This window comes from Prionailurus bengalensis, chromosome B3 (genome assembly GCF_016509475.1).
Source record: "Prionailurus bengalensis isolate Pbe53 chromosome B3, Fcat_Pben_1.1_paternal_pri, whole genome shotgun sequence".
NCBI classification, from domain to species: domain Eukaryota; kingdom Metazoa; phylum Chordata; class Mammalia; order Carnivora; family Felidae; genus Prionailurus; species Prionailurus bengalensis.
The window spans coordinates 50,086,061-50,099,778 of record NC_057355.1 but is presented as its reverse complement, the minus strand read 5'-3'; the positions used below and the strand labels follow the sequence as shown (position 1 = coordinate 50,099,778).

General features: G+C 37.8%; 1 protein-coding gene across 4 annotated transcripts in view; it reads left to right on the top strand.

Annotated features, from left to right (window-relative positions):
* The window catches only part of UNC13C (unc-13 homolog C), a 617,803-nt gene that overhangs the window by 552,085 nt on the left and 52,000 nt on the right, over positions 1 to 13,718 (top strand). For all 4 annotated transcript variants that reach the window (XM_043555384.1, XM_043555383.1, XM_043555386.1 and 1 more), the window contains one exon: positions 6,993 to 7,140. In XM_043555384.1, coding sequence (XP_043411319.1) covers positions 6,993 to 7,140 — 148 coding nt within the window. The remainder of the gene's footprint in view (positions 1 to 6,992; positions 7,141 to 13,718) is intronic.

Sequence of the window (13,718 nt, the reverse complement as noted above, 5' to 3'; positions counted from 1 at the left end):
CGGGCTGGATTGGAAAGACGTTGTTTTTCCTGAAGGAAGATTCATGACTTGAACATAATCAGAGGAAAGGGACTTCATCATGGAAAGGCACAAGACCAGAGGACTGGCCGTCAGTGACTGAACTATGCTATGGGACTGGTCTAGATAATAACTGGAGGTTTGGATAGTAAAGCCATGTAAAATGAGGATTCAGGAAATGTTTGGGTTGAAAGAACAGAGATGCTTTTGCACCTTCAGTGTATTCTATAAAAGAGGAGCCATTGATGATTTCATAAATACATGGCATACTAGATATGGCGTTTTAGCAATGGAAATCTTACAGACATGTGCAAAATGCATGGAATAGTTCAAGATTTAGTCACAGAGATCATTTACAGTTATTTAATGCATAAAATGATGATGGCTATCGATAGGTTACTAGCCTTAGGAGTAGAAGTGATAGATGGATATGATTGACACTTGAAGGGGAGACTCACTGGAACTTGGCAACAGTTGACTCAGCCCAGAGGATGAGAAAGCATGGTTCCACTGGGGAAAAAAAAAATCAGGCAGGAGGGCTGTTTTTCTACTGCCACAATGAAGTTAGATATGGTAGCAGGAGCATAGAAATAAATATCTAGTAAACGCTGGCAAGAGGGGCTGGTGCTTAGGAAACAAAGCAAGGCTCAAGTTTCAGGGGTTATTCTGCTAATTAAGCATGTCTTCTTCTAAGTAAAAAGAACTCCACAGTTCACAAATCTCTTCCAGATTGAAAAATTCATTTCATCCCTACAATACCACAGTCAGGCAGGGTGCATGTTTCCGCTCCCATTCAACAAAGGAAAAAATGATACTCTCTGAGGTTACATAATCTATGCATGGAGTACACTGCAAAGAGGAAAAATGATGAATTTACATTTTCTCACACATTTTAAAGTAAAAAGCAGACAGTCAAAGAGGTGGAAAAAATCCTAAAATCTCAGAATAGAAACAGAATCCAACATCTCCTTCCCTACTCATATAGATGTCATCTACAATGTTGTTGGCTCATAGTCAAATGGCCACCACTTAATGGCCAGTGATGGGACCTCACTCACAGGTAGCAGCTTCAATTTTTAAGATACACTTATTATTAAAAAGGTATCAAGCCAATAACTGTTTAGTACTTTTAGCTCTACATTGGTCCTTCTGTCCTTATTTCTACTTCCTTTTCCATTTGATAGCCTCTCATACACTGAAGGAAACTGTCATGTCTCCCCGATTTATCAACAGCCATTTATTAAGTGACATGCCTTCTGGACCTTACAAAATTCTGGCAGTCTACCACCTTTGGATGCCCTCCACTTTTTCATATTTCTTATAAATGATGAGGCCTAGGGATAAATTTATAATGACCCCAATATTTCAAATATGTTCTAATAAGCAGAGAATGCTGTTGCTCTATCACAGCCTTTGTCTTGATTGGTCTATCTATATTAATGCATGATCAGAATTCATTATCTTTGATAGCTGCCCCATCACTTATTAAATCATGTTAAACCTGAAAGAAAATAAAGCTTTATGGCTTTTAAAATTTTACTGGTATTGTCTACAGCCATACCACCCTGAACACACCCAATCTCGTCTGAAATTTTACTGGTATTAAAGCCAGATCACCCCATTCCATACTTTGCAGTAAACTTTTTATTATAAATATAGGTCTTTTCCTTTTTTATTTTTTTTCAGCCCATTCTGTAAATGTTGAACCACGATTCCAGGCTGCCAAGACCTTTCTGAAACCACTTCCTGTCATTGAAGCAATAACATCAAGCCTGGCTGAACTGTACATTTTAAAAGCATGCTTTCTGCTTTTGTCCGAGTCCATGGTGAAAATATCAGCCAGGACAGGGCCAAGGGTAGAGAGAATGACATCCAGCTGACATCCTTATTCTTCACAACTGTGAATAGCCATCTGTCCTCAGCTCTCTATAATTAAAAATCCCTTTCTTGAATGAGGAGAAAATAACCTGTCCCAACTTACTTTTGCCAATTATTTTCTGCGAATTCATATTATTCTAAGTAAACGTCTGAATAGATTAAGCTGGAGGTTCTTTGTTTATACCACTGGTTGCAGAGGAACAACATGAAGCTGAGTCCCCATTTTTTCTTTGTTTAGAACCAATGGAGAAAAATCCACTTTTTACATGCATAAGGGAAACATCAAGCAGGCTTTAAAACCCCATATACACAAATTCTTCTCTAGCATATAATCCCACCCCCCCCCCAAAATGCTTACTATAATGAAGGGAGATCAACTAAGCTGCATTGAGCTGTGGATAGTGGAGTTTGTTTAATAACTAAGACATTCCCTCTGACACATCAGCCTCATTTTTATATCCTTCAAACCCAAGCCTCAGCAAAACCCAAACTCTACTTTTCCTGCTTCTTCCAGGAGCTCTCACAGAGTCAAACTGAATGTGAAATCTCCAGATGCCAAGGTGTATGCAATAATTGCAGCTCCCTTTCTTATTATCTGTGCCAGTGAGATAAACAGACCCATGTTCTCAGGAGCAGTCACCCAGGTTCTGAACACTCTGTGAAAGGCTTCTATAAAATAGTATTTTCATTGAGTTTGCATTTGCATAACCATAAAAATCATTTCCTCTGCCCTTTGAGTTAGGAGCCTGTGGCATGTGTTATTTATCTGTACTCACTGAATAGAAGCAACTTGTTTTTTCTCATAAAATTGCTACCTTCTGTCCAGGGTTTGTCTTGCAACATCTCTTATTATACCATGCACTCAAAAGACAAAAGCATCATTTCTGCCCTTACACATCTTGCACTGTTTCCTTACAATCCTGCTAGAGCCTTTAAAAGAATGACTCATAATACCCTATGTCTACAAAGGAGGAAGTCAGGTCAGTTCAGTATCATAACCAAAAACTCTAGGGGACCCTTAGGCAGGAACAAACTCATTCCTTGTTTATGTTTTCGTTTCATGGTTCGTTCCCCATGTCCCAGAGGCCTACAAGATAATGTATTCATGCTAAAAACATGTCTTCCTATACAATTATGAGGGGGTCAAGAAAAAGGACACAGTAGGGGAGGCTGAGTGGCTCAGTCAGTCAAGTGTGCAATCCTTGATATTGACTCAGGTCCATGATCTCATGGTTGGTGAGTTCGAGCCCTGCATGGGCTCTGTGCTGACATTCCAGAGTCTACTTGGGTTTCTCTCTCTCTCTCCCTCTCTTGCTTCTCCCCAACTTGCATGTGCATACTCCCTCTCTCTCAAAAATAAACATTAAAAAAGAAAAAGAACAAATATACAATCTATGCCTTCAGAGCCTAACTCTTCAGACTTCCCTTCTTCTATGAAGCCTTCTAGACCCTTAGAAATATCTTGCATTCTATGAAGTCTAGTCACCTGATTCTCTCCTAGGGTTCCCTAAATCATATCCCATGGCACATAACAGTCCCCATGAGTGTTAATAGATGCCCTGTGTGATAGGTGTCCTAAAGCCAAAAAATTTTAAAAGGCAGGTATGTTAATGAAAGGTCAAACAGATTTCCTTACAACAGTGGGTCTCAGAGCCTTTCACACGTTGATGAGCATTGTGAATCTTTAAGGGTACAATGTCATCTCAAGTTCTCCAGGCCCTCTACTGCCTAAAGGCAACATGTGGCTCGCAGGCAGCACAAGTTTAAGGATGAGAACAGATTAACAGTAGCAACCAGTGTATTTTAAACGATACCAAGGAACTGTATTATGAGAACTATTATTTCATTTCCTCTTAAGTAATACTGGGATTGCCATGGTTTCCCTTGGTTATCTAAAATAAATGGGAGTGTCCTTTTTCTCTCCTCCACCGTAATGAATGATCTAGTTGCTGTTGAATGTACAAATGGCAGTGCTAAAAGACTGACAAACACCGAAGATGTCACCTGTTTGGAAACCTTTCCTGACTCCTTCCCCAATGGAAATGATTGCTACCTCCATTATCTGTATTTTCAAATTATTTTTCTTACATCTGTAACATTATAGGAGTCATTCATTGACCGTTTGGTTACATTTCCTACTAAACTATCATCCCTTTAAGAACAACTTCTGTACCTCTACTGCTTTCTATCCTTGGCGTTCAGCACAAGGTCTGGTTTATGATACAAGTTTAATAAGTATTTGTTAAGGGATAGAAGCAGAGAGAACAGGCAGGAAGGCAAACACCACCACTGATACTGTCAGTGCGAGCCCATAGTTCTGTCCTCACAAACTCTCAGTGTGAAAACTATGGCCACCCTTGTGAATGCTGTCACCACACTGCCTTATATACACAAAGAAGTTTTTAAAACAGAGGATTGTGGGGGCACCTGGGTGGCTCAGTCAGTTAAGCATGAGACTCTTGGTTTCAGCTCAGGTCATGATCTCAGTTTTGTGAATTTGAGCCCTGTGTCTGGCTCTATGCTGTCAGTGTGGAGCCTGCCTGAGATTCACTCTCTCCCCCTCTCACTGCCCCTCCCCGACTCTCGCTACCTCTTTCTCCCAAAATAAATAAAATTTTAAAAAAAATTGGGACATTCATGCACAATAAATAAATAAAACTTGTCAAACATGTTATTTGACTTATCATTAATGGGGGAACCAGTAACATCTTACAACTAGCTTATAGGAGAATTCCAAGAAGCACAGGATGAGCAATAAGGAAGGCTGGAATCAATTTACAAATAGAGGCTAAGAAGGTCTATTCACAGAACAATAATCAGTTGCATCCCACCAGAAATAATTAATTTGCATTTCGATGGACAAGAGTCATTTACATGATTATCCATTTTCTATCGTTTACAGAGTTATAAATAGCTCAAAGACAATGAAAAGCATAGATAACCCGATGGGTACACGAGGTAGAACATCCACTGATCTTTTTGTCCATTTCAAAGTCTTTCACAGTTTTTCCTGATAACTCTCAATAGTCCCAAGAGGTGGCAAAACATCATTTCAGATGGTACTCCTTGCTTTTCTTTTTATCATAATCTCCTGGCACTTGTGCTCAGGTTTGATAACTATGAGGCTTGTCTGAAAAAGTCTGAGAAGCAGAATGTGTTCCCCACACTCCCAGAGAGCTTGCCTATTCTTGGTTCCATTTATCCAACTGCTCTTTACATTGAGGGTGAGTTGTTTCATATGATGGCTCTTTGCTTCATTATATAAATACAACTCCAGAGAGCACCCCGCCACTGCTCTGGGGAAATAGTCAAATCCAAGCTGAACCTTCCCTTCTCAATACATCCATTTAATATTTTCCACCTTAAATATCATATTTCCTGAAATAAGGAACAATCACAATTTTTGATCCATCAAGGCACCTGAAATAATTCTGGACTCATAATCTCAATAAATACTTTCTGCATGGGAAAGTATTTTAACATTTTTAAAAGTTTTTTTTTTTAATTTTTATTTTTGAAAGAGCACAGCAGGGGAGGGGCAGAGAGATGGGGGGACAGAGGATCTGAAGCAGGCTCTGCACTGACAGCAGCCAGCCCGATGTGGGGCTTGAACTCACAAACCATGAGATCATGACCAAAGTTGGATGCTCAACCAACTGACCACCCAGATGCCCCATTTTAACATTTTTATAGGAAGATTAAGGGTTAGGATGATTTTAAGTATTGTATCTCATCATCTCTTAAAAGGAAAAGGCTTTTGTCACTTTTCTGTACCTCCTTTACATGAACATGTGACTTTTGGCACAGCTTGGGTTTTTACAACACACCCAGCTAGAATCAGTAAATGCAGTTTTAAGTGGCTATAATTTTTTCTCCCTGGGGAAGGACAGCATCTGCAGTGGAAGCAATCTTTCTTTAAATTCTACTCCCATTGCCTACTTTCTCTGGCTTATGCCCTAAATCTTCTCTTCATCACACTCTTTGAAAGTGCACTCAGCTGCCTACAAATGCCTAGAATACTTTTCTCCATCCCCCTCAAATAAGGGAGAAAACTAAGATAATTACGATTTTTCATTTAATTGAATTGTTTTACCTCAGAAATGTGTGAGGATTGGGATAAAGAGATGACACATACCCATTTAGGAGAGAGTATCAGAATCATTTGTTGATATTTCTCAAAATATGTCATTCTGTGAGAATCATAGATCAAAGCAAGTCAGGTTGCAGTGAGTGTATAGTTTAGTACTGTCCGTACAGGGAGAGAGAACTATTTATCTAACCTTAACAGTTCACTATAAATATGTTATCATCTATAAATGGGTAGGAAAAAATATCCTTAGTTCTATCACGTATTTGTATATATTCTGCCTTCCAAAGTGATTTCTGCACATAATATTTGCAGTATGAAAAATGCTAACATCCCTCAATGACTATATTTATTCTTCAAGAGCATATATCTCTTCTATTATCTTAGCTATAGATTCGTAGTGGTTTGAGTTTATTGGATGTTATACTACATTTATCAAACACAAGGTTCAGGGGACCTTGAAGACCACTCTGCATCCTCAGGTCAGACTATATTTGCACTATTGTGTGTTTAGAGCAAAGGAAGATAGAGCAGTGGACACCTGGTCTAGAATCACAAACTTGTATCTGGAAAATATGTGACCAGGTACTACCCTCTTTGTGAAATTTTGACAACCTCGGATATTTTTTTATGTCCTGGAAACCAACTAATAACCAAGTTGACAACTGTCATCTCAACCTGTCATTCTATAAGCCTTCTGATCAGTGTATCTTCATTATCCCATATGCTTACCTCAAGTTTTGAATGAGAGGAAAAATCTTAAGCTTCAAGGATCTGGGGTCTGTGATATAAAGCAACTGTTCAGAGATATTGAGGGAATCTGAATTACAGGGTTAATCCTTAGCAATGGGAAAGTGGTAGGACTATCCCTTTGTTGATATTTTACATTGATCATACAGTATTATTCCATTTGAGCATCACTATTACAGCCAAAAAAAAAAAAAATCCTTCCATGAACACTTTTTTCTAAATCCTTCTGCTTATGTTATATATATTTTTTTCTTTTTAGCAATACTTTCATGCAGGAGGAAATGGCCTGAAAAAGAATTTCTTGGAGAAAAGCCCAGATCTTCAGTCTCTGAGATATGCTCTCAGTCTTTATACCCAGACAACTGATGCCTTGATAAAGAAATTCATAGACACTCAGACCTCACAGAGTAAGTAACAAATTGGATGTGAGAATAAAGTAGGCTGAACACAACTAAAATTCAACATAAAAATTATTATAAATTATTATAAATAGTATTAATAGTTTTTACTACTATAAATTAAACCAGCAATAAGAATTGAGGATTATGTTTAATAGAAAATTATCAACATGTTTTGGCCTTCTTGATTCATAATTTTATATTTCATAATACTAGGATGTGCTTAATACTAAAACTGTATGGAGTGGTTGACTGTGATTCTGACATCATACAATTTAGTAAAACTTAGTTTTGAATACCCATGGCTGTGATAGTCTTTTCAATTCAGTAGATAGATGTAGTGTTTGCTGCTCTCGGTAACTTCCAAATTATGATGATAACTCCCCAAATCTTGACTTTAAATGTAAAATCTCGTGTTCTGGGGTTTCAGGAAGGAAAATCTCATTTTACTCTAACTTTACCTGAGAGAAATTTTAACTTTTACTTTAAAATGGACCAAGAGGTAAGAATTTTACTGGAAACTTAGGTCTGTTTCATGTGGCCAACTTCCACCTCCTAAGCTTTTAGGATATTACTAGTAAGCAGCCTTTCTTTCAAGTTGCTTTGTGATTTATTGTATTTTAGTAATTATATGCGTTTAAGATCAGGCATTTCTGAGAGATTATTGAAAATGTCAGTATGAGTCACAAAAAGCCAAATGCGGGCTCAAACTCTAGAACATAACAAATTGTACCACAGAAATAATAAAAATGAATATGAGGACACTGTCTTCATTCATGAGGGATCCTAAGAAAGTGTAAGCTTTTTTTTTTTGTTCCTGTGATGAAAATGCTCCAGATTTCTATGTGTTTCTTAATGGGTATTTGAACTTTTTGAACTACATCAAAGGTGGGTGCTTTGCCTGTAGTACCAAGGTAGGTGTTAGGTAGGTCCTTTGCTTGTCTTTAACACTGTGGTTTCTGATAGTGTTCAATTAAATGCTACAAATACTCCCTTTAATGTACTATGCTAACCCAGGTTATATCTTGGGATAATTCGAGAAAGGAAAAAAAGAGTTGAACCCATGAGGGATTGTCAAGAGATAAAGAAATATTCAAAACATTATTCCCTTGAATCCATCATCCCTCAAGATTTTCTGAACCTTACAAATATGAATGTAATTTTAATGCATCATATAGTGTTGCAGTTTTGTTCCCAGAAAATTTGAGTGTATGAAACCTTTGCTTTTGTAGGCACATAGCCCATCTTCCAGCATAGATGTCACAGCACACAAAGTTACCCATGTATATCAATTTTGGTGTGACTATAAACTGGAAAAGAGTTTGGTATTTTTAAAATTTTTTTAATGTTTATTTATTTTTGAGAGAGAGAGACAGAGTGTGAGTGGGAGAGTGGCAGAAGGACATAGAGGGAGACACAGAATCTGAAACAGGCTCCAGGCTCTGAGCAGTCAGCACAGAGCCCAATGCGGGGCTCGAACTCAAGAACAGCAAAATCATGACCTGAGCCAAAGTTGGATGCTTAGTCGACTGAGCCACCTAGGTGCCCCAGGAGTTTGGTATTATTTACTAAGGTTGAAGATCTGCCTTCCCTATGACATAGCAATTCAACTCCTAGGCACAAATCTGAAAGATATATGTATGCATGTGCACCAAAAGAGACACATATAAGAAAATTCACAGGAAAAAAAAAAAAACAAAAAACCTGTCCATTAACAGTTGAACAGTAAAATAAATTGTGGCATATTCATACAGTGAAAACCTATACAGCCCTAACACACAACATGGATGAATAAGGAGAAACAAAATGTTCAATAAAAGCAACCAGATAACGAAGGAATATATATTGCATGATTAAATTTATAAAAATTCCAAAAACTTTAGTGTTCAGGAATACACAGTATAATGACAACACATAGCAAGGAAAGGACTTATATGAAGTCAAGAGAGCAGCTCTCTCTGGGGAGTAGGGACTAAGGACTTCTGAGGGGCTGGCAGTTTGTTCTTCCTTGACCTGGTGGTGGTTAGCCAGCTTTTCTCTCTGATACCTGACTTACAGCATACTTTGTTTTGCCTCTGCTTCAAAATTATTTACAGAAATAGGAAGGTCAAAAAAAATGTCAAAATTGTTTATTTTCTTTTCTTTTTCTTATTTATTTTGAAAGAGAGAGAAAACGAGCATGAGCAGGGGCAGAGAGAGAGAGAGAGAGAGAGAATCCCAAGTAGTCTCTGCCCTGTCAGCACAGAGTTAGATGTGGGGTTCAAACTCACAAACCATGAGATCACGACCCGAGTGAAAATCCAGAACTGGACATTTAACCGAATGAGCAACCCAGGCACCCCTAAAATTATTTATTTTAATTCAGTTTTTTCATAAATAGATTATAAGTGTAGAAAAACATACTGTATCTTTCTTGCTCATGTATTTCTTTTCCTTCCGTTTTTTTTTTTTCTTTGCTCCTTTCTCTCCCATTTTCACCTTGATTTCTTTGTTTTGGAATAAATTTAGATATCATCTTTCTCTAGCAGTAAAAAAGAGAAAAAAATAAAAACCTGCTAGGGATTGAGTCCCATTAGAAATTTGGGAACCATAGAGTTCAAGTGAGAACAATCTATTTGGAAAAATCTTATTTTTTCTTTCTGTTCCAAATATTGGAAATAAACCAGTCCAAGACAGATATAGAAGTATTAAGTCCTCAAGTAAAACTGATAGTTCCTTTTATAAGAATAACATATTTATTATTCTAGCTATGAACTGCAGTAATAAAACACCATCTCATTCTGCATTCACTTTATAAATATTTACTGAATATCACCTCTGAATGAAGTTTCCTACATTGAGGCATATATTCAAAACTGAACATGATGTTACATACACCGTTGCTTTAATAAGGCAGTTCCTCAGCAGGAAATAAGGTAACAAATAAGGTAATTTTGTTCCCCTAAGGGCATTTGGCAATATCCTGAGAGTTTTGATAGCGCATCTGGGAGTGGTGGTCATGTTACTGGTATCTAGTGAGTGGAGACATGGAAAGTTGTTAAGTACCTTATGGTGCACATATTTCTCTGTCTCCAAATCGCAGTAATGCCGAGATTGGGACACCCTGCTCTTATTAGACTGAAAACTGGTAAGTGTTGTAACACAGTTCATGTCAGAAGAAGGAAAGGTTTTTTTTTAAGTTTATTTGTTTTGAGAGAGAAAGAGTAAAAGCAGGGAGGGGGCTGATAGAGAATCCCAAGTAGTCTCCATGCTGTCAGCGCAGAATCTGATAAAGGGCACGATCCCACAAGCCTGTGAGATCATGATTTGAGCTGAAATCAAGATTCGAATGCTTCACTGACTGAGCCACCCTGGCACCCCAGAGGAAGGAATGTTTAGACTTGAGAAGACAGGAAAAGTAGAAAGTCCAGTGGGTAAACTGAGTCATGAGGTGGTACTAAGAGGAGGGTATTCTGGATATACAAACTGTCCAGGAAAGTATATATGTGTGCTCTTAAAAAACCCACTATGTCAAGAATATCCAGAGTTTATTTTTATTAGGAAAAAAAATGTTTATTTTGCTTTTACAACAAAATTCACATCACCACCTATTTTGGATCAATAGTTCTAGTTGAACGCATCTTAGATTTCTCTACACCATTAAAATATACAGAAATAGTGTAGGTTTTGTGTAATAATATTAAAAATTATTTTAACATTTCTAATAATTATCGTCTATTCTTCCTTACAGCTAATCCAATAGTTTAGATTAGGTAGTTAGCTTTAAAAATTATACTTTTGTTGTTGTTTTTCAGGGATGTATTATATTTTTAGAAGCTGGTACAAAATTTTCTTCATCTTGATTATAATATTCACTAAAAAACTTTTCTAACTGCTATTTCATTATATCAAGGGCTTTTTGAATATTTCATGGAGTAGCAGACAGTGGGAAATGTATAAAAGTTTAACATAGTAAGTAGAATTTTTTTCAGTGGATAACACAATTTGGAATGAGGTACAGAATGATTAATTGCTGAGCTACTCTGTGTCATATTGTTTCCTTATCTGAGCTTTTATAATAGCTTGAGTAATCTGAATCTCAAAAGCTTTACAGACAAAGGGATATTTATGTCTAAGTTACAACTGACTCATAAAGAAATATATATGTAATTAAATATATGTATATATTTAATGAGTGTGTGAATTAAAATTATGAGATAAAATGTTTTATTCTATGATCTGTCCTCTTACTAACTTTTTATAAGCAATATCTTTGAGTCCTTGCTTATTTAAAAAAAATCAGATACTTTTGGTCATTTTAATGACCTGTTCCCTACTAAAGGAGAGAATAACGTATTTTAATTTGAAATGGAAATCAGATCACCACTGATTCACATTTGGAATCTGTGAATATACTTTACTATACACATTATGTATAAAGCAATAATTATCTCCAATTAGGTTCTAAAACTATAGAAGTTATGTCCATAAGTAGAAAAAAACCCTTCTGATATTGCTCACTGTAGAAAAGATCTCTTCTTAAATTTTTTTTAGTCCCTATTTAGTTTTGAGAGAGAGAAAGAGACAGGTGCAAGCAGGAGAGGGGCAGAGAGAGGGGGAGACAGAATCCGAAGCAGGCTCCAGGGTCTGAGCTGTCAGCACAGACCCGATGCGGGGCTCAAACTCACAAACCGTGGGATCATGACCTGAGCCGAAGTCGGACATTCAACTGAGGGAGCCACCCAAGCACCCCAAGGATCTCTTCTTTTCAGAAATGTAGGAGAACGTACATTAACAATATTTACATGACAAAAGAACTGACATCAAAATAAAGAAATGACTTACTGCATGTCACTAATTGGTGAAAACACCAAGGAATATTCTCAGCTTACATGGGGAAGTAATATTAAAATCCAGTTGGTTATCTTCAGTTTAATACTGATTGGAAAGCAGAGTCAGAAGTGGTTTCTCATTTTAGCTGATAAGCCTTTCAGAGGTAACCAGAGATCCAGAATCCCATCCAAAAGATTTATGTCACTGTTTTATCCCTGGAACAGTGAAATGTAACTAGCTAGCACTGCCTTCCAAGACATTAGAATGTTTTAGCAGTGCAGGGGAAAATGGAGAATTTATGATATTTGGCTCTTCAAATGTTGCAGTTGGTCTGATAACATTTAAAGCTGGATGAGGCTCTTCAGTCCAGTCAAAAAGTTGTACACAAATAACTGTAATAGGAGTGGTGATGTGATACGGTTCTGAGTTTGTTGAATCCTTTCCCAAAGTAGAAATGGCAGGTGTCAGACAAGGTTAGTGTAATGCTGAGCAATACTTTGTAGCAAGTAAGTTGTCTACAACTATGCAGTTCCTCCCAGTAATCCTGTGAGGCCAGTAACAGAATCCATACCTCTCAGATTAAGAAATGGAGTCACATAGGGCACCTGGGTGGCTCAGTTGGTTAAGAATCTGACTCTTGGTTTTGGCTCTGGACATGATCTCAACTCAAGCCCTGAGTTAAGCCCCTCCCCCCACCCCACCTCCTCCAGCGTGTTGGCAGAACTGGGCTCTGGCAGTGCTCTTTCTCTCTCTGTCCCACCCCCACTCATTCTCTCTCTCTCTCTCTCTCTCCCTCTCAACTAAATAATAAAATGGAGTCACAAATAAATTAAGAAATTTGCAAAAGTCATGTAGATAAGTGGTAGAGACAATGCCCTTGCTACTATCTCATACTTATTTTTTTAAGTTTATTTGTGAGAGAGAGGCAGAGTACAAGTGGGAGGTAGGCAGCAGAGAGAGAAGGGGCAGAGGATCTGAAGTGGGCTCTGTGCTGACAGCAGTGAACCTGATATGAGGCTCGAACTCGGGAATCATGAGATAAAAGTTGGACCTGAGCCAAAGTTAGATGCTCAACCAACTATGCCACCCCAGGTGCCCCTATCTCATACTTATTTTAATCAGAAAAGAAATCAGAATGTATTCTTATTTCCTACAGCCTATGCTTTCTTCTCTTGAGTTTGAATAACTGAGTTTACTTCAGTTTCCTTACTTTTCATTTTAGTATGACTAAATCTTTCATGTCAGCAACAAACTATATCCCCAAACTTCTAACTTCTTCCTCCACTTTTCAGTTTCCCCTCATTCTGGTTGCAGTTACTGGGCATGCTCAGTATCCAGGATACCTTTTAAATATTAATTGGGAATGGGGCAACTGGGTGGCTCAGTCAGTTAAGCATCTGACTTTGTCTCAGGTCATGATCTCACTGTTCAGAGTTTGAGCCCCGCCCCAGGCTCTGTGCTGACAGCTTAGAGCCTGGAGCCTGTTTCAGATTCTGTCTCTCCCCCCACCACCACCCCCCCCCCCCGCCACCTGGACACATGCTGGCTCTCTGTCAGAAATAAACATTTTAAAAAATTAAATATTAATGGAGAATAATTACATTATAGAAAGTCAAGCTGAATGTAAGGAAATGCATACTGCTTTCAGAAAACCTTTTCTAATATAGCCTGATTTCATTCCTCTGCAATCTATTGTGTCTGTGTGTAGGATATTGCTGCTTTGGACTACCCTCCCTCTTCTACTGTTCACCACCCTTGTTCTTCACCAGCATAAG